General features: G+C 32.7%; 2 protein-coding genes across 2 annotated transcripts; one reads left to right on the plus strand and one right to left on the minus strand.

The window, feature by feature from the left end:
* Positions 1-2,933: 2,933 nt before the first annotated feature.
* LOC140443368 (uncharacterized) lies at positions 2,934-11,541 on the minus strand. The gene is made up of 2 exons (XM_072534598.1): positions 11,193-11,541; positions 2,934-5,378 (listed from the first exon to the last, which is right to left on the minus strand). Exons 1-2 carry the CDS (start codon positions 11,407-11,409, stop codon positions 4,330-4,332), a joined length of 1,266 nt encoding a protein of 421 aa, XP_072390699.1. The 5' UTR covers positions 11,410-11,541; the 3' UTR covers positions 2,934-4,329.
* A 704-nt stretch (positions 11,542-12,245) lies between these two features.
* On the plus strand, positions 12,246-23,313 carry LOC140443360 (uncharacterized). Its single transcript, XM_072534586.1, has 2 exons — positions 12,246-12,462; positions 15,943-23,313. The coding sequence occupies exons 1-2, from the start codon at positions 12,324-12,326 to the stop codon at positions 17,994-17,996; spliced, it is 2,193 nt and encodes a 730-aa protein (XP_072390687.1). The 5' UTR covers positions 12,246-12,323; the 3' UTR covers positions 17,997-23,313.
* Positions 23,314-27,987: the final 4,674 nt, after the last annotated feature.

Raw genomic sequence — 27,987 nt, forward strand, 5'->3', positions numbered from 1 at the left:
GTGGAGTACCTCAAGGCTCTGTCTTGGGTCCTATCTTGTTCTTGATAAATTTTAACGACATAACTAACCCCGACATTAATGGCCGGTTTACTATATTTGCAGATGACACCACAATTTTATGGCAAAACAAGGAGTCCAAGGTACTGAACAAGATTATTAGTAGTGATATCTGAAATCTTAGAGTGGTGCAAAGCTAATCATTTGACATTTAATTTTTCAAAACCCAAATTAATTAATTTTAAGAGTGATCTAAACAGCATTACTGTGGACAATGAAGGCATTTGTTCTGACACCGTAAACAAACTTTTAGGTCTCTATATTAATAATAAATTTAAATTTGAGTAACACACAGTACGTTTAAACAAAAAGATATCATCGGGTTGCTTTGCGGTCACATCAGTTGCTCACCATTTAGATTTCAAGATTGCAAAAAGTGTTTATGTTGCCCTAATTGAATCTAATTTGAGATACGATATTGCCTTTTGGGGTAGCTGTTCTCTTGCAGGTCTCTGTTCCGGAAACATGGTATCTTGACACATCCTTACATGTATATCCTTGAATTGATGTGCTTAATTTTTAAAAAACAAAGAGGATATTCGGACAGATTCCCCTTAAAACACTCGTCTAAATGATGTTATTCCAATTCCCTGTTCTTATTTACACTGGTAAGAAAATGTTGAATCACCTACGACTCGATATAAGATCCTCAAGCAATATTTTTGTATTCCGAAGAGCAATCAAGAAGTTTTTATTATCTAAATGTTACTATAGTATAGAGGAATTTTTTGAGGACAGTTGCGCTAATTGATATATATTAATTATGGAAATCCACAAGGAAACTAAGTTCCTGTAGCTGGGTGTATACCATGTATCACAAAAAATTTAAGTAAAAATCCTTTATGAAAGGTATATATAAATTAAAAACCCAAACGGGCTATGTCATCCAGACAAAACGTTTTCGGAAACCATGTTCCATCATCAGTGTCTAGGTGTACATGTTTGAGCCACTAAATATCTGTGTAAAAACCCGTTAAAAGTTATGTTACAATTTGGTTTACATTATTTGGTATTATATTTTATGATGTTAGAGTTACCAGTGGAGATGGTGACATGGCGACGTATGACTCTACATGAAGTTGCTGGTCCTGAGACGAAGTGTTTACGAGGGCTTGAGCTGCAACCGAAAACGTTTTGTCTTCATGTCTTTAATTTATATATACCTTTTATAAACGATTTTTACTTAAATGAATTATGGAAATGTTATAATTAGTATTTTAATGTATCTTGTGCCTTGTTTGTACTATACCATGTTGTGTTTTATAAATGTAAACTCATTTTAAAAACAATAAATGTCTGGCTCTCTCTCTATCATAAAAATCCAGATAGGATGTTTGAAGAATTTCAATTTTTTCAAAAAGCAAATTTTACTTTAAAGCTAGCTGACTGACCAGACAGACATAGCTGTCTTAGCTATATGGGTCAAAAAATGAATAGAATCTGGTTAAATGCCTGTAATGTCTTACAAGGCATAACAATCAATGTGGAATGTAGATACTTACGGGAAGACCGTGTAATTTGGACCAATGTGTAAAAGGGTTTTGTTCCACAATTCTAAAAATTAAACATTTAATGACATCTTACTAATTCGTTTCGAACTATCCCTAACCAAGATGAATTTATAATGCAACCTTGTTTGAATGCGTTATTTGGCTCTATATCACCAGAAAGTTTATTGCGAACACGAGGTGTGACTGAAGTAGGATTATTATTATTATTTTTTTTAATACAACCACACGTTTAAGTTCTTTAAATATTTAAGAATCTTATTTTTTCTTCTTTAAAAATTGTTTAATGATTTTAGATGTTTAATTGTTTTATTTTGATTGTCATTATATTTCACTAGTTAATTTGCCCGTCGCATGCGACAAGGGATCGAATCAATTGTCTACAGTCAGTCATTAAATTGTTAAAATAATAAACTTTTTGCAGATAATCCAAGTAAATATAAAGTATGATCTGGTGCACTTCTTACCTGTAGTGCCCTTTTGGTAGTTGCCTTGTTTGTTTTTTCTATCTGAATATATTCCTTATTAACTCCCCTTTCATTTGCTATGTCGCATGTGAGGATTGTTTCAGTTGTTTATTTTGTACTCAGCCAGAGGCCTTCTTTAAGTCAATAAATCAAAATTTGTCGTTTACTTAAACTATTTTTATGCATAGTGCCCTATGACATCTCGTACGTAACTAAACGTTCATTAATAATGACGACACTGTGTAGTGTCCTTTTAGTAGTCGCTTTGTTTGGCATTAATGTGCAAACATACGAATTGGACACAATACGACGGAAGCAGTGGAAATACGACGTGAAGTTAGACAAGGATGTATTCTATCGCCTGTACTTTTAATATCTACTCCGAATTTATTTTCAAAGAAGTCTTAGTTGAAGATATAGACATTAAAATCAACGGAATTAATGTCAACAATCTCAGATATGCAGACGACACGGTACTTATTGCCTCAAATGAAGAAGACCTGCAACGACTTATAAACAGGGTAACCGAAGCATGTGATGAATATGGGCTAAAACTTAATACTTCTAAGACAAAATTTATGGTTGTCACCAAAACGGAGTTACAATCAACAAACATCAGAGCGTATGGAATAGAGTTAGAAAGAGTCCACAATATTACCTATTTGGCCGCAAAGCGTACATAAAAAAGACATTACTTGCCTTGAAAAAGTAGGGATACGTTCGATTCGCCTTCTAAAATTACATAAAACCAAGAAAAAACAAAAAAGTTTGCAGAAATTAAAAGAAATAGGCAGCATGATAAATTACTTCGAATATCTGAAAGAAATTCATACAAAAGCTTAAAAAAACTCGTATTCAAAAATCAATTAATTTTATTTTATGGGAAAGTAATAGGTAGGTACATATAGTTTTACATATAAATACATTTTTAATCATTATCGTTATCCTATAATGGTTTGCTAAATGGCTCAAAATCATCTTTATCGCCCAAAGAAACTGTATCTGCAATAGATATTTGCAGTAAATGCGATGGATTTTCAAAAACTTCATTCTCGTTTTTTGTAGCTCTTCCTTTTCTGACAATTTAGTATTTTTTATGTAGCTCACGATATCCTGACATGCAGTTCTGCAGCTCACGTTGTAATTTAAAGGCTCGTTCAGAATTAGGGTCATTAATAAGAAAATGATTTTCTAATTTAGTGCAAAGTTGAAGATTTTCTCGAATTAATTTGGCAGTGAGGGTTGTTTGTTTTTCTTCCTCATCATTATCATCTTCTAGACTCACGACGTCATCTAAAGTTAGATCTTAAGTTTGATCGATTATATCATGGTCACTTAATGTATCATCCTCAAGCAATTCATCTATATCATCATGGTTGAAGGTATTAAAACCATCTCCATCAATGCCATGTGCCAAATTAATTATTTCATCTGATGGTGTCGGTGTTTGAATGGTTGCATTGCTTGTTACACATGTTGACCAAACCTTTTTTCTCAACAGGCATTTAAAGTTCTTCATCTTATTTGCACGAAAGAAGATTCAACATGAATCAAATAATAAAAAAAATAGAACATTGCTTCCACACGTCTTTTACTGTTAAGGACTCATTTTCTAGTTTACTCACGATGGATTTGTGAGTTGCATTTATGTAATATTTTTTAAACGTTGAAATTATACCTTGATCTAATGGCTGAATAAGGCTTGTTGTATTGTGCGGAAGAAATACTATTTGAACGTTTGGGTCTCCTGATGCACTGCTACAAAGTAATAATGTTACTCGATCTTTACTTGCTTAATGTCTACTTGCAGTTTTTTCATCGTTTGCGATATATAAGTACGGTTAGGCATTTTTTTCCAATACAGTCCCGTTTTATCAGCTTGATCAGCTATCAATGCTTGATTGGTACAATAGCCCCCATCATCAACAATTTTCGCTAGCTCCTGTTGAAATATTTTTACTGCTGCTTCATCTGCTGTAGCACTCTCTCCTGTAATCTTGATATTATGAAGTGTATTTATTTTTATAAACCTGATTAGCCATCATTTGCAAGCTGAAAATTCTTTACCAGCTTGGGAAGTGGAAGTTTAGAACACTAATATGTGTTTTCAAATAAGATTTGGGAAATTTCATACTTTTAAGCTTCCGTGTGCAATTTTATATGGTTTTTCAAATATTCGGCTGTAGTAAACTACTTAAAACGAACATGACATTTACACCTTTCTTCAGCGTGCACTCTCAAATGTATTTTCAAATTATGTGGTTCACTGAACTGCTTCAAACAAATTTTACTTTCTTTTACAGTTTTTCTCCGGTGTGCATTCTCAAATGTTTTTTAAATACATCTGTTCGAGAAAACTGCTTAAAACAAATATCACACTTGTAAGGTTTTTCTCCAGTGTGCACTCTCAAATGTGTTTTCAAACTTCCTGCTTCACTAAACTGCTTAAAACAAATATCACACTTGTAAGGTGTTTCTCCAGTGTGCACTCTCAAATGTAATTTCAAATGAGTTGATGTAGTAAACCGCTTAAAACAAATGTCACACCTGTAAGGTTTTTCTCCAGTGTGCACTCTCAAATGTGCTCTTAAATTACTTTGATCAATAAATTGTTTAAAACAAATTTCACACTTGTAAACTTTTTTCTTAGTATGAACATTTACGTGTTCAATTAAACGATTTTTTCTAGCATACTGTTTAAAACAAATTTCACACTTGTAAGGTTTTTCTCCAGTGTGTATTCTCAAATGTATCTTCAAATTACTTGATCTAGAAAACTGTTTAAAACAAATTTCACAGTTGTAAGATTTTTCTACAGTGTGCACTTTGAAATTACTTTCTTTAATAACTTGCTTCACACAAATTTCACAATTGGCTTTTTTTTTAGGGTGAATTTTCATGTGTTTAGTTAAATAACCTTTTCGGGTAAACCGCTTAAAACAAATTTCACACTCGTAAGGTTTTTCTCCAGTGTGCACTCTTAGATGATCTTTCAAAATATTCGTTCGAGAAAACTGCTTAAAACAAATTTCACACTTGTAAGGCTTTTCCCCAGTGTGCAGTCTCAAATGTGTTTTCAAATGACCTGCTTGACTAAATTGCTTAAAACAAATTTCACACTTGTAAGGTTTCTGTCCAGTGTGCAGTCTTGAATGTGTTTTTAAATTACTTTTTAATGCGAACTCTTTAAAACAAATTTCACACTTGTAAGGTCTTTTTTCAGTTACCACTTTCATATTTTTAGTTATTGTTTTTCCTTCAGCTTGTGAATTCATATAATTTCCTGGGTGAGATGAACGTTCAGTTAGTGCCTCCATAATTTCCATTTTGTTCTTTTGGAGATAATCTAAAAATAAAACTGATTATAATATAGGTACATATTTGTGTGTATAAAAACAGAAATGTTATAATCAAATTGAAAGTTAATAAATTGCGAGACACACATCACTAAACCAAAAAAAAAAAAAAAGAATCATCGATGATAAACAAGTCAAATCCCTCCATAATTATAATGGCAATGCCCCCAGGTTCCATTGTCTTCCTAAAATCCATAAGCCCCAACTGAGTATACGTCCTATATTATCGTCAATAAACGCTCCAAACACTAATTTAGCCCAATTCTTAACGGACATTCTTCCACAAGCATACAACCACAAGAACAATTTCAACATAGACATTTCCAGTTCAGTAAATTCATCAATAATTATCAATTAACAAGTGAATATGGCTTAATAAGCTTTGATGTAGTATATCTGTTTTCTAATCTCCCACTTTCTAGCGTTGTCACGTCACTCTGGAACCATTGGAATGAAATCCGACCACACAGTCCAGTATCGTGGAAAACATCCTCGGAACTATTAAAACTGACGTTTGACACCAATTATCTAATATATAATGACAAATTCTATCATCAAAGTTTTTAAACTACCATGGCATCGTCCATTTCCCCCATTTTAGTTAATTTCGTACTCGACGACCTTATCAATGAGAGTAATCAGTAAGTTAGATTTCCAGCGTTATGTCGACTACTTGATCCTAGCAACACCACCTGATAAGATTTTGAGCACCGTATCAGTCTTCAATAGCGTTGATCCTCACCTTCAATTTACATGTGAATTGGAGGTTTATATTAGTATGTATACCGTTTTGGGATATGCAAATCATACGCACATAGGATAACACATTGGGCACCACGCGATACAGAAAAAAAATGGCGAGCAACCGTTTCTTAAATTACGACTCTACACACCCAATGAGATACAAACATAACCTTGTACAAGCTCTTCACATTACATTACATTGATTCCATGAAAATACCTTCGTGGGCGTTCTGGGAAAATCCACTAACTCCATTTTTTTCAATTTTGACATTTTATTACCACTAAATCCAGAAACATCAATATTTTAACAGGAAAAACCCAATATCTTCAAATTCGTCATTCATCATTTTTAAATCTGAACCATGATTTAGTCTAACTCCTTTATCGGAATTTTTTATACAGCAGAAATAAATTAAGTGCACTTAGTTGATTCTTATTTAAAAACAATTACAAAGCTTGACAGGCAAACGAGGGAGTTCAGAGATAGGAACGTGCCTCTTTAAATACATTAACCAGTTGCCTCCACATGTAACTGAAATAGCATTTTGGTCTGATACATGTGGAGGACAAAACAGAAATCAACATGTGGCAGTCCTTTTGTTATACGCAGTGAACAATTCACGTATTAACTTTATAGAACATAAATTTATGGAAAGCGGGCACAGTTATATGGAAGCTGATTCGACGTATAGTGCGATAGAAAAAGCAAAAAAGAATGTATCTGTGTATTCAATGAATGATTGGTTAAATATCTTCTGGATAGCCCGATCTACGCGAAAATCACAATATTCCAAACCGTACAAAATTACAGAACTAAAGTTCACAGATTTTTATGATTTGAAGCACCTTTCAAAAAATCTTATTAAAAATAGATCTAAAGACGAAACTGGTTGTTAATTGGTTACTAATTAAAAGCTTAAAATATTCCAAGCATGATCCAGGCATAATTCAATACAAGTATAGACATACCGATTCCTACCTCTCAATTCCTATTTTTTACGGAAAGGGGAGGCCACCAAATCAACCAAAAGATTTGCCCAAGCTTTACACCAAACAACTACCTATTAGTATTCAAAAAAAGAAGGATTTAATGAAATTGTGCAAAAACAACATTATACCAGATGAATTTCAGGGTTGGTACAGGTCTCTTCCTACGTCAAAACTGGTAACAGATGTCATAATTGAACCCGGTGTTGAGGATAGTGGTACCAAAGATGACATGAGTGATCAAAACTCTTAGTGTCTGCACTTATCTCTATGTATATCTGTTTTTTGATAATATAAATATTCAAGACTTTTTTGTATTTTATTATAAAAGGTTTTACCCCATAAATATTAATTTATACATTTAAAATCAACTAACTCCATCTTTTTCACAGTTTTCATCAATAAAATAATATTTTTCAGAATATTTTTACATGAATGTGCACACCACATGTGGATAACATACTTCTAAATCAATATCCAGGTACCAGAACTTAGTCAAACTTACCTCAAGTTAGTCACCTCAAAACTTTACTTTTGTGAGTTAGTGAATTTTCCCAGAACGCCCTTGCTATATTCTTTACCTAACCGTTAAGTCTGTCTGGGAATCAAACAGTATTGATTTATTAAAATACTATATGTATAATATATAGTGCTAGTCAAAAGTCCGTTCCCCCCTATTACAACCATACTAATTTTATTTAAGTTTAAGCTCATTTTGATGGATAAATTAAATAAATACTAAAATTGTAGTTTCGCATTTAATTAATAAATATTAAAACCTCCGCCACTGGTTACTTGTGTCAACATAAACTTTTTTGACAATTAACTAGAGGCGAACATTAGAATATTTATTAATTAAATGCGAAACTACAATTATTTTAATATACCTATTCAATCATTCTAATTTTGTTTGGATTTAAGATGATTTTGACGAATAAATAAAGAAAATAAACATTAAAATTCTGATTTGACATTTAATTAATAAAAATTCTAACGTCCGCCTTTGGTTATTTGTCAAAAAATTTGACGTTTGTTAATTCTCTAGTTGTTTTTAGTTTGCAAAATCGTTTATAGCTCAATATTTAGTTTCTGTTTCTACTTAGTTTAGTCAATTCTCTAGTTACTTTTAGTTTGCAAACACGTTTATACCTGAATATTTAGTTTCTGTTTCTGCCTAGTTTATTCAAGTTGTTTTAGTTAGTTGTTCTCAGTTAATATTTAGTTTAAATATTGTTTAATGAGACGTTTAAATTTTTACAAAGGTAGAATGGTACGTACTGTAGCCGACAAAGTAGCAGCTGTGTTAATAATTGGTGAATGTGGAAATAATTTCCATGCAGCAGAACGTCTTTTTAATGAGAGGTACCCCGATCGCCCTACATCGAGAGCTTATTTGAGGAAGTTTCTTCGGAAGTTTAAACAAACAGGTAGTGTTCAAGATGTCAAACGATCTGGTCGACCAACAATTAGTGACGACAAAAAAATTAACATATTTTAAGAAATTGTAGTGAACCCTACTTCTACACCCCAATTTGCATCTATCTATGGAATCAGTCAAAAGACAGTACACCGAGTGTTGGCTGAAAACAAATTTCATCCGTACAAATTAAAAATTGTGCACCAACTTTCAGATGATGACCCCGACCGAAGACTAGAATTCTGTGAAAATATGTCCAATAAAATTAACCAACAGCCCAATTACATGAAAACAATTTGTTTTAGTAACGAAAGTACTTTTTCTCTCAATGGAAATGTTAACACACACAATGTGAGGTATTGGAGTGACACAAATCCTCACGTCTTTCGTGAAACACATACTCAATTTTCAAAAAAAATAAATGTTTGGGTAGGTATTTTGGGAAATCACATAGTTGGGTCTGTTTTTCTCAATACTAACTTAACCGGTGAAGTGTATCTGGAGATGTTACAAAATGCAATTGAACCATTAATAGTTGAAATTCTGGAGGATAATCCAGATGAATTCGGCAACTTGGAAATAACGTTTCAACAAGATGGTGCTCCTGCACACCATTATGGTGCAGTAAAACGTTGCCTAGATGAGGAATATCGTGGTAGATGGATTGGACGACGAGGTACGATAGAATGGCCAGCTCGGTCAACGGACCTCACACCATTAGATTTTTTTCTGTGAGGATAATTGAAATCTAAAATTTACGCTAGAGCACCCGACAATATTGACATTTTGAAACAACGAATCGTTGAAGAATGTAGGGCAATTTGAAATAGGAAACATTTAAACGAGTACAACAAGAGTTTAGAAATAGGATGCATTACTGTCAGGAAGTAGATGGAGCACATTTTGAACACTTATTATAAGAACTGGTTGTTAAATATTTATCAAATAAATGAGAAAAAAAACGGGTGTGGCAGTCCAGTGGGACTGCCGGTGGAAGTTACACTTCTATACACGCATTCGCCGTTACAAATTTATTTGGGAGTCAATCTGCACAATCATTACATATGTAATGCTATAGGTAAGACATAGCAGAAAGAGAAACAGAATCAATAACCACTTACTAACAATTAATAAACAACTTTTGACCTGTAATAGTAGTATAGTAAATGAAGGATTGAATCAATATTTTGATGAAAATGTATATTTTTATTTTCATATATGTATGAAAGGAGTTGAATGCAAAAAAATTTTAAGACATACTCTGCAGTAAAATTCATTGTTTATTTTGTTATTAATATAATAATACAATACAAATTAAAATGCAATATTCATAAGTATTTAAAAATGACAATAATATACATAAAAACACACTACAATACAGTGCAACATAATTCAATATAATAATACAATACAAATTAAAACGCAATATTCATAAGTATTTAAAAATGACAATAATATACATAACTTTTCTACTTACGCATATATGTTTAATTTACCATGTAATAATATTAATAAAAACGTCCTCCCCGACTGGGAATCGAACCCCGGTCTCCCGAGTGACAGGCGGGGATACTGACTACTATACTACCGAGGACATGACACAAATGTATTTCAAAATTGACAGTTCTGGATTATACAGTGATTTATTGAGATTATTATTTTGAAATACAAAAGACTAATATAATTATGAACATTTAATAAATAATACAAAACATATCACATAAATAATAATATTAATAAATATTTTATTATATATATAATATTATAATGTATATATATCCTTATATAATATATATAATATTAAATTATATATACAAAAGGGACATTTTTATATTCGAGAGAGGAAGAGAGAGAAAATATATCTTCTGTCTCTCTCTTACTCATTATCTTACATATGTAATGATTTCACAGATTCACTCCCATACAAATTTCCAACGTGGAGCGCGCGTATAGAAGTATAACTTCAAAAATCATCTCTTCCTAAATTAAGTTTACACTGCAGTAATAAATACAAACATAAATAATTATTCTATTTGTCTTTTAAATTGCAATTTAATGTTGATACTTAAAAGAGACTTAATAATAATTATTATTTTCGAAGTATGTCATACTGTAAACCACCTTTTCTCAAAAGTACATTTTATGACATAGATTTCATATTTTCCTTGATATTTTATAATTAAAAAAATGTAAAACAATATAACCCAACCCAACTTAAAATCAGGCTGGGAAGATCACAATTTTTATTGTTTGAGAAATTTTAATCTAACTTAACCCTGATAAAAAAGCAGAAATTTTCTGTTAAAAGTAAGTATGAATAAAATGTTATATAATTAAAAATCAAAATTTGTATTTTTGATAAGAAAACATATTTTGTATAACTATGGCAACACTGATTAGGATTACCCTTCTTTACCATAAGAATGAGTTCATGAGTTGTCATTTATTGTTGTTTCATAGTAAATAATGGGGGTGGCTTTTAAAAATAAGTCATATGTATTTTAAATGGAAAATACATAAACAAACTATACTAGAGCAAAGTCTACTATACTAGCAAAGAATATAGACGCTGATACTAGTACCTTTGCTAGTACCAATAAAAAAGTTATTCCTATTTTTAACACTTTTAAATTTGAGAGGGTTTATTGTAACTAACCTTTCTCATTTTTTTGGTAATCTTCAAATTGATTAAGTTTATTCCCATGTTCTATTTTAGCATTTATAGGATGTTCCTTTAAGTCTAAATACTCATATGTGTTATTTGCGGTTTGCCTATTGGATTCCTCCTTAATATCACATTTACAGCCATCCAAGTCAATAGATTCTATTTCTACCTTACACGTTTCCTCGCTAACTTCTTGTTTTACTTCCATTTGATTACACTTGATTTTATGTATTTCAATAATAATTTTACATCCAAAAAGTGAAATCACTATAATAATTCAGGAAACAGGAAACAAACGTAAATCAATAACCCCCTAGCAGCCCTAGCTATAGCTAGGTAGCTAGTAAGGTAACTCCCATAGAAAGTTTTGGGAGAGAGTTTCTAGCGCCAAATACGGACGGGCCGAAACTATTTTCATTTGGCGGCAAATTTAAACCATGCATATGTTCTTAATTTCAGTTTGGTTTTGGCAAAATTCAGGAAGTACGTTTGTAATAGAAAATAGAGTCATAAAATAATAATCATACATCTATATATCATATTATACCTCAGTGATTCCTCAAATAAGAATATCTGTTTTTTGTTTTGTATTTTGATGTTTTAATGCAATGTAACAGATATAGTCATAAAAAAATAAATAAAAACTTATCCTGAACAAAAAATAAATGTCTCTTTATCTGATATGTTATACATTTATGGTATATAAAATTGCATAAGTGTATAATACATTTTTGGACAGAGAATATATTTTTTGGCTTAGAATAAGTCTTTATTTGTTATTTTATGACTATGTTTTCCATACAAAATTCGAACCATTTTGAATTTGCCGCCTTAAATTCAATACATACTTTTTTGAATTTCGCACCTTGAATTCAAAAGATTCTTTTTTAAATTTCCCGTTTTAAATTCAGAATCACTACATTTTGAATTTGCCGCCAAATATTTTAGTTAACAATTCCAATTCCAGATTTATTTGGCGCTAGAAACTAGAAACTCTCTCATCTCTCTCCCTCCACTCTTGCTACGGCACTTAACATTTATTAATTTATTGACTTACATGTCACATGTCTATATTGTCTATAGTCTATATTCTTTGATAGTATCAAATAATATTAATTAGTTATGGATGTTAATGTTAAAGTTGAAATTAAGAAAGAGGATGATGAATACGAACAGAAAAATATTGAGTGTCAGTTATCCACATCAATAGATATAGAAGACTTGAAGCATGAACCAGGGCAAGATAATCCAGGTGAAACAAGTAAGCAATATATGTAATATAAATTGGGGGATTTATAATTTGCTGTTAGTTGTTGGTAGTATATAGTAGTAGTTGTAGTATATTATATACCATACCAGGATACCACCTAGTTTGGTTGAGTTGAAACATCATTATACTGATGGTTTGCATGTGTAGGGCTGGAAGAAATATTCTCAGCTCATCCCAACACTAAGCTTTATACTCCGGATGGTTTTAATTTGCCTGGGGTTCATTGATATATGCAGATAACGGATTGGAAGTGACTTGTTCATTTAATTAACAAGCATTATATGTAAACTTATGGTTTTTATATGTACCAAAATCTTGAGATTCCAAACAGTGGTAATGTGTTTTTGGATTTGGTTTTTTACAAATTCTGATTAGTGTATTAGATCTTTGGATGCACTTAGATCTTTGGAAGCTGGAGTGACAATAGCTTAAATTCTCCTAAATTATGGAAATATGATTTCGATGTTAAGAATAGTAATTATCTGGGGTTAAATGATTACTTATTTTCAGTTAATTTGAATGAGCTTGTAGATAGACAGATTGAATCATTTGCTATTAACAGAAAATCTTCGTAATAAATGGTTTTTGAATGGATTAATTAACTGTCCATTAAATGTTCTTAATGGTAGGAGGTGAATGGTTAAAATTGGAAATTTCTGTTCTAAAGTGGTTGAAGTCACTTCTCTCTTTGTCAACCATTTTCCATCCACTTCTGAATGTAGGTCTCTCCCAATTGCTTCCATCTTTCTCTATCTTGCGCCAATCTAATCCACTGTTTGCTTGCTACTGCTCTTATGTCATCTACCCATCTTTTTTGAGGTCTTCCCATGCTTCTTGTTGTCCTTGGTCTCCATTCTAGAATCATCTGTATCCACTTGTTGTCATTATATCGGGCTACATGACCTGCTGAGCGCCATTCTATGTTTATAATTTCTTCCACAATATCCCTAATCTTCGTTCTATGTCTTATCTAGGTGTTTCTAATCTTGTCTCTCAGTGATATTCTAAGCATGATTTGTTCTATTGCTCTTTGTGTTGTTTCTAATTTTTTAGCAGATTTTTTGGTAAGGGCTACTGTTTCCAAGCCGTAGGTACAAACTGGTAGTATGCATGTGTTATACCTGTTTTTCTTTTAGTTTACAGAAATGGAGGTGTTATTCTAGATATATGCTAGTTTGTCGAAAACGCCCCATGTCAGTTGTGTTCTTCTTTTAATTTCAGCATCTTGATTTGGTTTTCCTAGTTTGAGACATGAACTAGATATACATAATGTTCAACAATTTCATTTTGTATGGTTATATTTGTTTGGTCTTGGCTTAGTATTTTTGTTTTAGTTCTTGGATCATCATCATCAGTAGCTCAACAACCCTTTCTGGGTCCTGGCTTGTTCTAGGATTTTCCACCATTCTGTTCTGTTACTTGCTTTGTTTTTCCAGTTGGTAATCTTAAGTGTTTTCAGATCTTATTCCACTTGTTCCATGTATGTAAGTTTGAGTCTTCCCTTTGACCTTCTCCCTACTGGTGTTTGCCTCATTAGTTCTTGGATATTATAGGCTATTAAAACTATGTCATCTGCGAATCTCAAATGGTTTAAGTATGATCCGTCGACATTGATACCCTTGTTGTTCCATTCTAGTTTCTTAACAATGTCTTCTAGAGCAAGGGTAAATAGTTTGGGAGAGATGGTGTCTCGTTGTCTTACTCCCCATTGTAGTCTTATGGGATTAGTTTTTGTGCTTTCGTCCAGCTTTATCTGCATGGTGGCATTTTCATATATGTTTTTAATTATGTTAGTGTATCTTGAATCTATACGTGCATTTTCTAGAGATTCGAGCACTACCCATAATTCGATGGAATCAAATGCTTTATGGAAATTAATAGAAGTCAGTTGTAATGTTCCTTAACTCAAGGTCTCATTTATCGAGTGTAATAAAAATTACATTTCATTAATATTTTGTTTTGTCTCCTTTATTATTCTGTCAAGGATCTTAAAAATCATTGTACAATCATCAGTAAGTGAAGCAGAATTCATTGATATAAATTTCATCTCCACAGACAGTGTTCTATCTTACTACACTAGCAAGAATCAAGATTTAAATATGTTATTTGAGGTTTTGCATTTAAATTTTCTAATTATATTGATCAACTAGTTGTAAAGACTGACAGAATGTTGGGTTTTACTTTAAGGGATTTCAGTTTGTTATCAGTTAATCCATAGCAACATCTACTTATCCTAAATCAACTAGTCAGTTACCTTTCCAATGACTTTCGAATCAGTATGAGAACTCATGCCTGAAATATGCGATAAAAAAAGGGATAGTAGTTTGTTAGATTACACCTGTAGGTTTATATTACTAAGTAATTATTGTGAGCTCTGGCTAGTTCCTTGAAAAAAAAATATCATGACCACAAATATTTAAAAGATAAAAAAAATATCTGTATAATAAGAATATACTTAGATGGTGTTAGACTGAGGGCCTATAAACCTGAGTTTAACCCAATATAGTTAGTAGTTTACTGTGTTTTTTGATAAATTAAAGACATTTTAACAATGAAAATGTTATTTACCACATTTAGAATGTTGGACAAAGTTATTATTATTTTTTAAATATTAATACCTTATATTAATATAACAAAAATATCTAGAAATTAAAGTGATATATGGTTGAATGCTTGAATAAATGAATTTTAATCAAATAAAAGGCAGATATCGAGCACAATTTATTTATTAAATCTTGCCCAAGTACTTTTGCTCTCAGAGCATCTTCAGGGGTATTTTGTCATTTTAGGCTATCCAGCACTTTTATGAATGTTATAAACATTAAATAATGTAGTAACACAACACTAGAAAAAGGACAAACAGTTAAATTTTTTTTTAATTGTAATAAGCTACATAGTGGGGACAGCAGGGGAGAGCAATTTTTTTTAAATTTTTTTGCAATGGCTCATGAGTAGTATCATTTGTTAGCTTTTAGTAGATTTTTGACCTGGTTGTTGGTAGATTTTCTATAAAATATATTATCACACTGATTATCAGAGACCGTTGGGTAGAACAAAACATGATGAAAAAAACCTGCTGAAAATATTAAATTCACCTGGTTTAGACAGCAGAGATTGCCATAATATAATAAACAATATCTATTACGAATAAAATGCAGCTCTTAGAGTTGGGGATGATTTAACATACGACATAAAGATAAAAAGATGTGTGCGACAGGGATGTATACTGTCCCCATTATTATTCAATATATAGTATGGACCTAGCGATTACTGATATAAATGACGGAATACTTATAAATTCAGAACGACTGAACAACATAAGACACACTGACGGCACTGTTATTTTTGCAGAGAGTCTGGAGTCTTGAGAAACTTGATGTACCTTTGCATTCCTCTTTTCGTTCTATCTACAGTTTAGTAATTAATTTTTTGTTATAATAAATATTTTATAATTATTGATTTGTCTTTTAGGTTGTTTCCATGAGGACGTGAAAATTGAGGAAATATTAACTGAACATTCATCCCACAAAGAAAAAAATAACAGTCGACACGTCAAAGAAACAACACTACCAAATGCAAATATTAAACTTAAGACTGAACAACTTGCTCATGCAGGTGATTCTAGAGAACAATTGAAAAAACAAAAAGAAAAAAAGGAAAAACCTTACAAGTGTGAAATTTGTGGAAAACTGTTTGGCCTTGCAGCAGTCTGGAAACGACATTTGATCATACACACTGGAGAAAAACCTTACGAGTGTGAAATTTGTTTCAAACGGTTTTCTCAGAAAAGTAATTTAAATACACATTTGATAATTCATACTGGAGAAAAACCTTACAAGTGTGAATTTTGTTATAAAAAGTTTAGTGAAGCCAGTGACTTAAAAAAACATTCATTAAGACACACTGGTCAAGAACCTGACAGATGCGAAATTTGTTTCAAGCAGTTTTCCCAGAAAAGTGACTTAAAGGTCCATTTGAGAATTCATACTGGAGAAAAACCTTACGGGTGTGAATTTTGTTATAAAAAGTTTAGTGAAGCCAGTGACTTAAAAAAACATTCATTAAGACACACTGGTCAAGAACCTGACAAATGCGAAATTTGTTTCAAGCAGTTTTCCCAGAAAAGTGACTTAAAGGTCCATTTGAGAATTCATACTGGAGAAAAACCTTACGGGTGTGAAATTTGTTTTAAGCGGTTTACTGTAGCAACTAGATTAAAAAAACATTTGATGATACACACTGAAGAAAAACCTTACAAGTGTGAAATTTGTTTCAAGCAGTTGTCTCGAGCATATTATTTGAAGCAACATATGAGAATTCATACTGGAGAAAAACCTTACAAGTGTGAAATTTGTGGAAAACTGTTTGGCCTTGCAGCAGTCTGGAAACGACATTTGATCATACACACTGGAGAAAAACCTTATGAGTGTGAAATTTGTTTCAAACGGTTTTCTCAGAAAAGTAATTTAAATACACATTTGATAATTCATACTGGAGAAAAACCTTACAAGTGTGAATTTTGTTATAAAAAGTTTAGTGAAGCCAGTGACTTAAAAAAACATTCATTAAGACACACTGGTCAAGAACCTGACAAATGCGAAATTTGTTTCAAGCAGTTTTCCCAGAAAAGTGACTTAAAGGTCCATTTGAGAATTCATACTGGAGAAAAACCTTACGGGTGTGAAATTTGTTTTAAGCGGTTTACTGTAGCAACTAGATTAAAAAAACATTTGATGATACACACTGGGGAAAAACCTTACAAGTGCGAAATTTGTTTTAAACAGTTCAGTGAAGCCAGAGACTTAAAAAAACATTCGTTAAGACACACTGGTAAAGAACCTGACAAATGCGAAATTTGTTTTAAGCAGTTTACTAAAGCAAGAAGTTTAGAAAAACATTTAATAATACACACTGGAGAAAAACATAACAAGTGCGATATTTGTTTCAAGCAGTTTTCCCGGATAAATGACTTAAAGGTCCATTTGAGAATTCATACTGGAGAAAAACCTTACAAGTGTGAAATTTGTTTCAAGCAGTTTTCTCGAGCAAGTGATTTGAAGCAACATATGAGAATACATACTGGAGAAAAACCTTACAGGTGCGAAATTTGTTTCAAGCAGTTTTCCCGGATAAATGACTTAAAGGTCCATTTGAGAATTCATACTGGAGAAAAACCTTACAAGTGTGAAATTTGTTCCAGGCAGTTCTCTCAAGCATATTCTTTGAAGAAACATGTGAGAATACATACTGGAGAAAAATTATACCAGTGTGAAATTTGTTTCAGGCAGTTTACCCAAACTAATAGTTTAAAAAAACATTTAATGATACACACTAAAGAAAAACCTTACGAATGTGAAATTTGTTTTAAACGGTTTTCTCAGAAAATTAGTTTAAATACACATTTGATAATTCATACTGGAGAAAAACCTTACGAGTGTGAAACTTGTTGCAAGCGGTTTATCCATGCAGGTGCTTTAAAAAAACATTTGGTGATACACACTGGAGAACAACCTACCAATAATTAAAGGTACTGTAAAGATAAATACATTTGATCAAACACTCGATAGGATTTTGTGCGAAATTTGTTGTAAGGAGCTTGGTAAACCATTTAATTTGAGAAAGCATTTGATACACACTGTACAAAAACCGTCATCATCATCAGCTTTGACTTGACAATCCTCTGTGGATTTTGGCCGGCTATGAGATTAGTCGCTATTCTGTTCGGTTTCTGGCGACGTGTTGCCATCTTCTGACCTCTAGTATCCCTAAGTCAGCCTTAATTCTGTCTAACCACCTAATTGGTGGTCGGCCTCTGTTTATTCTTTCTATAGGTGTTCCTGTCGTTAGCTTTTTCGCAATCATGTTGCCAAGCATTCGTATTATGTGTTCCCATCTGGTCCATTAAAGAGTTAGTATAATTCGAAATTAGATCCTTTGCGCCACCGCCTTTGATCGTTTTAGCTCCAAATATTTTGCGGAGTATCATATGCTCGAATATTCCCAGAAGTCTTTCATCCTTCTGCGATAGAGTCAATGTTTCCACCCCAATGTATGTGAGGACCGACCTCGGCAGTGTTTTGTATACAATAATTTTAGTTTTTCTTTGGATATTTCTTGAGTGGAATTATTTTTGGAGTCCATATTATTCCCTATTTGTATAGTTTATTTTTGTTCGCTTGTTTTGTTGGTAGTAGTCACTAGTGAACCAAGGTATGTGAAGCTATCAACACGTTCGAAGATATGACTTCCAAATGCTGTTTCCCGTTCCTCATTTGCTATAGGATCCTTAGTGACCTTAGTAATGTACTTAATTTTGTCTTTCGCCGCCGTTTCCAATTCAAAGAAATATTGCTCAACATCTCGCTTGCTACGCCCTATGTCAATGTCATCAGCGTGTGCTAAAAAAACTGTATTAGTGTAAATATTATCACTCAAAAGAAATTAGAAGACACATTGAAATAGCAAGATCTGGTTTCATGAATATGCGTAAAATTCTCTGTAACCCCAAGCTATCGGTCTCAATAAGATTGAGAACACTAAAGCGTTGTGTGGTCTCTATTACTATATGGCTGTGAGACCTGGACATTAAAACAGTATGCCGTCAACAAATTAAATTCATTTGAAATGTGGATGTACCGCCGAATGTTAAGAATAAGCTGGACCAGCAGAACTACGAATGAGGAAGTACTGAGAATAATGAACACACGCCCTCATCTGGTCAATACTATCAAAATTAGAAAGACATCATATCTAGGACACATAATCCGCCATAGGGAATTTGAGCAGCTCCAGTAGAAGGCATGATTGAAGGTAAAAGGGGCACAGGACGAAAGAAAAAATCTTGGCTACGAAACATCAGAGATTGGACCCACACAAGAGGAAATTAATTAATTCATCAAGCCCAGAACATAGAGAAATTTGCCATATTGATCGCCAAACTCAACAGAAAAGGCACTTAGGAGGAGGCGGAGTGTAAATATCTTTCATACGGTTTTCTCAACGAAGTAATTTGAAGATATTGCAATATACTGAATATATCGATGGGTTTTTGACAGAACATCGTAAGCGACAATAAAGTATAAAATGCTTTTTTGGTATCATACGATTGTTGGGGTTGTTCTACATCAGTCCTCATAAAACATCGTAGGCTAAACGTACTTGATGTAGCACAATATTGTTTTATTTTGTATCGTAAGTGCCTATTCGGTAAGCTGTCCTAAGAAATTGTAACCGAAAATTATCGTAAGTACCAGTTGATCCCTACAAAACATCTTATGGACATGAATTCGTGTCGGATACGAAATCAAATCAAATCAGATCAGATCAAAAACAATGGGATTATCCTTTACTGTGTATGAAAGAAAAAACAATTAAAAGAAGGCGAACAGGCACTGAATCAAGAAGAAATCGAACATTTAAATATTTTATTGAATGGGATGGAAAAAAAGTCGCAGTATGCCAACAATTCCTTTTAAAAACATTGTGCATATCCCAAATGACATTAAGATACACCAAAGATAATCCAATTGCCGAAACATTTGCTAAAAAGGATGAAAGAGGCAGACATGATCCTGCTCACAAAACTAAAGCTCTAGATAAAAATTATGTTCACGAATTTATAAAGCAGTTACCAGCAGTACCCTCTTATTACTGCAGAGCAAGTTCATCAAGAAAATATTTGCCTACTGAGTTAAGAAATGTATCTTTTTTAAATAGAATTTTTGTAAAGGATCATCAAGAAAACCATAATCTGCAAGGAAAAACTGTTTCTTTAAAAGTATTTCGTGACATTTTTCATTAGGATTTCAATATTTGTTTTCATCTACAAAAGAAGGACAAATGTAGCATGTGTGAGTCAAAAAAGGATAAAGATATTACGTTTACAACAGAAGAAATAGCAAAACACGACAACCATTTGAAAGATAAAGATGAATGCAAATTACAATTTTTTTCAGATCAAAACTTTTAAAGTAAGATACTAGTTATTTATGTGTTAGTTTTGATCTTCAAAAAGTTTTAAACACCCCTCACGGAGACAACTTACTTTTGTATTATTCTCGTAAATATGCCATGTATAACGAAACTGTCTATCAAAGTGAAAACAAAGACGTTTTTTGCTACCTCTGGGGTGAAACAGATGGTAATCGTGGTAGTAATAAAATAAGTAGTTATTTTTAAATACTTAAAAGAAATTAATGAGAGGAAATATGTCAAAATAGTGGCTTTCTATTGTGACAGTTGTGCTGGTCAAAATAAAAATAGAGCCGTGTTAGGCATGTTGCGTACATTCTTAGGATCATCAAAAAATATATGGTACATTAAAATAACATTCCTTTTTCCTGGCCACACTTATATGCCTGTAGACTCAGTGCATGCTTCTATAGAACGATTCATTTGCAAACGTATTGTATGGGCACCTTACGAATGGCCAACATAAATTGCCAATGCAAGAATTCACCCAATACCGTTCAGAGTCATTGTTATGAAACCTTTAGAATTTGAAGATTGAAAGACAAGGGCATCGCATAATTTACCTAAAAGTATTAATAAGACGAGTTATGGTCGCGCCTTCCAAATTAGCAAAATAAAAGTAGCATATTTAAAGAAAAGGGAAGACTTTATAAAAATAAGATATCCGTATTGCGATTCCGCTGATGCGAACATTCTGCCGATTCTAGCAAACCAATAGCCAAAGGTAAAACTTATAAAGTGGTTATTTTTAACTTGTAATACTATTGTTACTATATTTTTTTATTCAAATACAACTCAAGAGGTTTTTAGAGGTCAAAATTCTATATCCATCTCCTTTAAGTATCTCGGATAAAAAATATGATGATCTTCAAAAGCTCTGCAAAAATCGTGTAATTTCCGAAAGATTCTGGAATGAGTATAAAACTTTAAGAGCGTAGGCGCAAAATTTCGGGCCAATGCGTTTTAAATGCATTGATTTTTTTCGAATCCTAAAAAAACTAATAAGTATTTTTAAAAAATTTAAACGCAGAATAAAAGAACATATTATTACTGAGGGCCTAAAGTCCCTAAAAACTTCTATAATGTTTATTTTAATAAGTTACAGGGGTGAAAAAAAAGAAAAAATTTAGTGTGATTTTTAATTTCAAATATCTCACTCAAAAAAACTTTTTGTTTATTCTAAGGGACTTTCGGCCCTCGATAATAATGTAATCTTTCACTCTGCGTTTAAATTTTTTAAAAACATTTTTAGTTTTCTCAGGATTCGAAAAAAATGATTGCATTTAAAAAGCATTGGCCCGAAATTTGGCGCCTACGCTCTTAAAAGCAAGAACAGATGTACCAGATGCCTTATCAGAAACAGGCGAAGAAGAAACAGAAATGCACATTTCTTAATATTAATAGTATTCTATAAAATAAAATTTCTAAATTTTTGAGGTAACTTATAATAATATACTTTATTGTCGCTTACAATGTTCTGTCAAAAAGCCATCGATATCGACACAACATCGTATGTGCAGCGTAAGCTACAATTTAAGCAAAAAGTTTGCTTGACAGAACATCGTAAGCAACAAAATAAATACAATTTATAATTGTCCATTTGCAATTTTGATCTTTAAAACAATTCTTGAGAATTTAGAAACCTACTGTAAAATTTTCATTAAATTTCAGTTTGAAAGAAAGTAGTTACTCAAAAAAATCGATTCCTGTAAAATTTGCTTCTTGTCGCTTACGATGTTCTGTCAAAAACTCATCGATATACGAATTACCACGACTCTTGGGAAACAAGCAGAGACTTTCGCCGACCGTCTCTGGAAATAACGTTATATGATATGAACACTGTCGTGTTTTCGTGTCTTGTCTTCAGTACGCAGTCTTCGGTAAAATGTTTTTTTTTTTTCGGTATATGTTAACATATATGTATGACACATATTTACACTAATACGATTTTTCTCCAGTGTGTCAGCCGTAGCTCAGTAGCTATGTTACTGGCTTAACAAGCTGGAGAGTCCGGGTTCGAATAGCGGCAACGACAAAATTTTTCAATTTCTAGTTTAACTGAGCTGCGACCGTGTTTCGGAGGGCACATAAAGCCATCGTTCCCGGCTACGGAAGTAGTCGTTAAGTCATGTTAGGGGCGCTTGCGCAACCTGTAAACCCTAACACTATACTAAAATCATTTTTATTTGAAGGTGATTAATTGGCAACATCGCATTTAAAGTGACGAAAGAATATTTCCCTTATCAACTTTGCAGAGGCCAAATATGATTTTAATTATTCATTTAAATACATATGTAATGAAGTAAAAATTAAATCTGAGACCGATAAAATTATTAAATTGTCATGTGTGTTTTGGCAGGTAAAGTCATGATACTATGAATAACAAGATAGGATCTTCATGTAGCACAAAATCGGTCGTGTTCGCGCATGCCGTCATTGGAGACCAGAATTTGAATTCTTGTTAAAGTTAAATGGGATTTTTATGCATTCTGTGATAAAATTATTCGATTAGCAAAATAATAATATTAAAAAAAGGTTTAATAATTACAATAATCGTACACAAAAGGATATTTCCAAACTATTTATTAAAGATTATTTATTGACACATACAAAAAACTGACATTACGAACGTACAGGTCTCCAATTACGTCACGACTTATGCGCAATATCTTATCTTCTTAATCATAGTATCATGGGTAAAGTAAAAGCCATATAAGAAGACAGGTTAGTAATTAGAAAAAAAATTTTCAAATTTAATTTCATATATTTTCTGTACCGTAAGCATATTTGATTTTGTTCCGTTAAAAGGAAATGAAATGAATGTAATATTTGTATATACTTTATTACACAAAATAAAATTTATTTTATTAATGGCATTTTTAATATAGAAATCATTCAGTTTACTGTACTACACCATAACTCTTCATATAATATAATATCTCTCCTATGGCGCTACAGCCCACGTCAGGTCCTGTCCTCTCCCAGCATCCGCCTCCAAGCATACCTTTCCTCGGCTACTCTCCTCCAGTTATCCACTTTAATTATCTCTAGCATTTGGATCTTACTTTGTCTATACACCGCTTTCTTGGATGTTATACTGACCGACGTCTCATCATAGTTCCATTAAGTGTTCTATTCTACTAACTGATCTATTATTATCCAAAAATTTAAAGCCCAAAATAAGATGGAAAGACCAACTACTAGGGAATATATCGATGATAAAAATTGCAAACTGGAGAGGAGACATTCAGGATCAGAGAGAGTGAAAAATGACAGTAGACAAAGCAAAAACACGATAAGAATCATATATATATATAGGCGTGTTTTTTAAGTAAGTACCGTTTTGGAATTAAAAAAAGACGTGCAAAAATATGGCAATTTTATTTTTACATGAAAGCCTGTACCTTAATCTACTTTTCTACATAATTTCCGTGAATATTGAGGCACTTTTGTTCTGGATTGCACGACGCAGATTTTTCAATGCAATAAGACGCTGCATTGATTGTCTCATTACGAGGCAGAAACTCCACTAGCAATACTCCTTTTCTGTTCCAAAAAACTGTGCACATGATTTTCCGGGCAGAAATTGTTTGCTTAAACTTTACTCTTTTGGGTGATGATGAATGTCGCCATTCCATGGATTGTTGTTTCGATTCTGGTGTGACGTAGGCCACCCACGTTTCGTCACCAGTAACAATTTGGTCTAAAAAATCTTCACCTTCACTGTGGTACCGCTCAAGGAAAGTCAATGCACTGCCTAAACGTCGGGTTTTGTGCAAATCCGTCAACATTTTTGGAACCCAACGTGAACACAATTTCCGGTAATTCAAGTTCTCGGTACCAGTGCGATACAAAACACTACGAGAATACTGAGGAAAGCAGTCGGACAATGATGAAATTGTAAAGCGACCGAAGGACGCCCACTCCGTTCTTCATCATGCACATTTGTGCGGCCATCTTTAAATGCTCTCACCCATTTCCTTACCGTTCCATCACTCATAATGTTTTGTCCGTAAACTTCAACGATCTCACGATGAATATCGATCGGATTTACGCCTTTAGCACTAAGAAATCGTATAACAGCCCGTATTTCACAATCAGCGTGACTCACGATTGTTGGAGGCATCTTACACACTGGAGTAAACAAGTATACAATGAAGAATCAGACTGTAATGGCGTCAGTGCGTAGACAAGAGATGTAGGTAAACTCCATTCGCTTAGCTCGGGCATATTTTGACAGATTCATTGTCGGAAACCTACAACACAACAATTCCTACTTCTCAGTATTAATAGCTCAAGAATCCTATTATTGCAGACTTCTTTCTTTAAAAAATGAAGAATTATTCTAAATAGTGGAAGTGTATACTAAATCCATCAAATTTTGGGTAGTATATATTTAAAAAATATATTTTAGTTGTTATAATTTAACATGAATATTTATTATATGGTGCAGATAAATAAATATTGATTGTCGGTAATTCGCAAAGTTCTATTTTATTTACTATTTAGTTTGTTTACTATTAATATTGGCTTGGAGTATTGGAGTACGTGTGCTTGGTTGTATAGTAATTTCCAGCCACTTTTAGTCTGTCAAAAAGTAACTAACTTCGCAAAAAAAATTACTAAATTCACTAGACAGTTCGGACTGGGAATAGCGAACCGAGTATAACCAGCGCTCATGCGCGGAACGCCGACCGTAGCGCTGCGGCGGCGGAATCGCAAAACGGTACTTACTTAAAAAACATGCCTCGTATATATATATATATATATATATATACAGTATACTCCCTCTATAACGAACACGGTTATTACGATGTTTCGCTTATAACGAGATACATTAGATGTCCCGTGAAATTTCTATTGAACTATAACCGTCTATAGCGAGGCAAATTTGGTTATAACGAGAGAGAATAATTTATATTTAAATGGGAATAAGCCACAATTAAAGGTTAAAATACATAAAATTAAAATATAAATTAATTTAAAATGCCACAAGAAAATAGCTTCACAATAGAGAAACGTGTTTTTTACGTTTTTGGTCGGGTCGTGGCTATAAATAAATACCTTTTCAAACAGCCCCTCAATAAACTTAACTGCAGCCCGCAATAAACTTCTTTGCAATGAATAAATACAACTGTTTCACATCTTTAGAAAATATGATAGAATGATACTGGACCATTTAAAGCAGTTAAAAATGACAGAGTTCTTAAAATTGCAGAAGCAATAGTTTATGTTATCCTTGAAAATACGCTTTATACATTATGTAGTTGGAAACAAATATAAGTACAGATTTTTTGTTTTAACGTATATCATTGATAATAAAAGTAAACAACTCTTTTATGTTTTAATATATTTCATTGACAATAAAAGTAAATAACTTTTTTTATATATCTCCGAATGGCTTCACCATAGGAAATTAATGGTGTAGAAAACTACAGATTCATATGTATGCACAGTATTATTATTATCTGATATAACGAGATCCGCTTATAACGAGGTAATTAGTCTGTCATTTCAGTTCTCGTTATAGAGGGAGTCTACTGTATATATATATATATATATATATATATATATAGAGAGAGAGAGAGAGAAACAAAGGAATACGACCGTCAATCCAATATAAATTAAGAAACACTCGAAGAGTGGTGGGTTTTTCGGTCAAAGTGGAGAAATAAAAGACAAAGAGAAGGTGGCTACTTCATCTATTTATTGAAGACGTTTCGCTTTCTAATCAGAAAGCATCATCAGTTCATATAAAAAGAACAGTATGAAAAACCAAACAGCTATAGGAAAGGTATTACAAGTGTGTTACCTTAAAAAGACATAGCAGTCAATGATATTAAATGTGTGAAAAAGCTTACGACAAAATGTCCATTGTCAGAGTATAAATTTATAATGCATTTCTATTGGTCGGCCACGGGTTGTCAAATCTGTGATATTTTAACCTTGTACCCTCTGGATGATCGATTGAAGGTTACACAAAGAACGGTACTAGGCTCGGGCTTCAGTCTGGTAGAGGTATCTTGGTCGGGGTTCTTGTTACAGCTCAAATATCACGGATCAATTAAGGAAGTACTTACGACACAAAGACAAAAAGTTAGAAGAGAAGATAAGAGATAAGAGAAGAAAAGTTATTTGGGCACCACCCTATTTTTAGAGGAACAGGGAAACCTTAAGGCATAGAGAATACGATAATGAGAAAGATAAGATACAGTTAAGATACGCGAGAATAAAATAAACCGTGAGAGAAAAGGTATCTTGATCGTGCGGTACACACTCAATATTTCGACACAGATACACTAATTATACGATAAAACAAATAACATAAATCAGTAAAAATGCCTGAAAGAGATACACCATGCACAATAATATATATTCATATCATAACAATAAAAATAAAAAGCAAAAGGTTCGTCAACAAAATTATATTGAGGTATATAAAAAAATACACTATAACAATCTTTACGGCACAGTTAGATGACACGAGATAAGTGATTGATTAATTTATAATCGAATAAAAACAAAAAATATTTTTTTTGGGAAAATAATTCTGCATAACGTAGTATTCTCAAGGATAGAAGAAAGCAAGGGACATTATAATAGTCAATATTCGTCAAACAAATTATTATTATGCCTTGAGAACACTTAAACGTTTACCAAAAATTTTTTTATTGAATGTGATCACCTCAAATCTATATATGAAATTTAACATAAATATACCCTACATTAATAAAAAGAAATGGTCCGTAATTTATACATATATTATATCGTAGGTTCAAACTCATAATAGTTCGTTCCGTTTAACCATAAACAGCAAGGTCACTAAACTAAACGTTATAAATCAAATTCTTACGGTTTAGGTATCAAAGTTGAGCTTTAGTCAATAAAATTTACTACTCACAATTAATATGCCACAGGTGGATACAGATAGTGGCGTTAGGCCTTCAATAAAGTCACTTGACACTTGGTCCTCGGCAACAGGTAGCTACAGCAACGAATTACGGTTTTCAAACCGTAATTCCTCGGGTTGATTTCGGCAGACGAGAAGATAAACAGCCAAACAGGAATAGCACAGGTAATAATCGGTAGTAGAGATGAATGATGAATAATGCACAATGAATAGTGAATATTAAATAATGGCTAATGGCTAATGGCTAATCGTTAATGGCTAATGGTTAATCGGCAAACAGAAGTGACCTCGTTCCTTCGAAGTGGAACACGTCTGTTGGACAAAAGAGAAAATATTTAATATAGGACTCACTGTGTAAAGATAAATAAGGGTGAATTGAAAATCCACTTACCGCCGATTGTCGAAGATAAGACCGCTTGCCACAGGAACCAACTTGGAAATGAATATCGGATTGTGAATTTAGAAGGGCTTAGACAAGCGAAGGTTGAAAATAGGGAAGGGATATTGGCTGAAGGATGCCACGCGAAATTGACATTAAATATCCGAGATATTGGGGTTCATTTTCGTAGCGTTTACCAATAGAAAGTAAAGTTTCTACGAAAAACAACTCTTCTGATTTTCTGAGAAGGTAGCTC

This window comes from Diabrotica undecimpunctata, chromosome 1 (genome assembly GCF_040954645.1).
Source record: "Diabrotica undecimpunctata isolate CICGRU chromosome 1, icDiaUnde3, whole genome shotgun sequence".
In the NCBI taxonomy this organism is placed as follows: domain Eukaryota; kingdom Metazoa; phylum Arthropoda; class Insecta; order Coleoptera; family Chrysomelidae; genus Diabrotica; species Diabrotica undecimpunctata.

Excerpts from the sequence above, each read along its gene's own strand:
- LOC140443368 (XM_072534598.1), bottom strand. The coding sequence starts at position 11,409 with ATGGAAGTAAAACAAGAAGTTAGCGAGGAAACGTGTAAGGTAGAAATA. Across the intron at positions 5,379-11,192 it reads TTACCAAAAAAATGAGAAAG|ATTATCTCCAAAAGAACAAA; the intron begins GTTAGTTACAAT and ends TTTTATTTTTAG.
- LOC140443360 (XM_072534586.1), top strand. The coding sequence starts at position 12,324 with ATGGATGTTAATGTTAAAGTTGAAATTAAGAAAGAGGATGATGAATAC. Across the intron at positions 12,463-15,942 it reads AGATAATCCAGGTGAAACAA|GTTGTTTCCATGAGGACGTG; the intron begins GTAAGCAATATA and ends TTTGTCTTTTAG.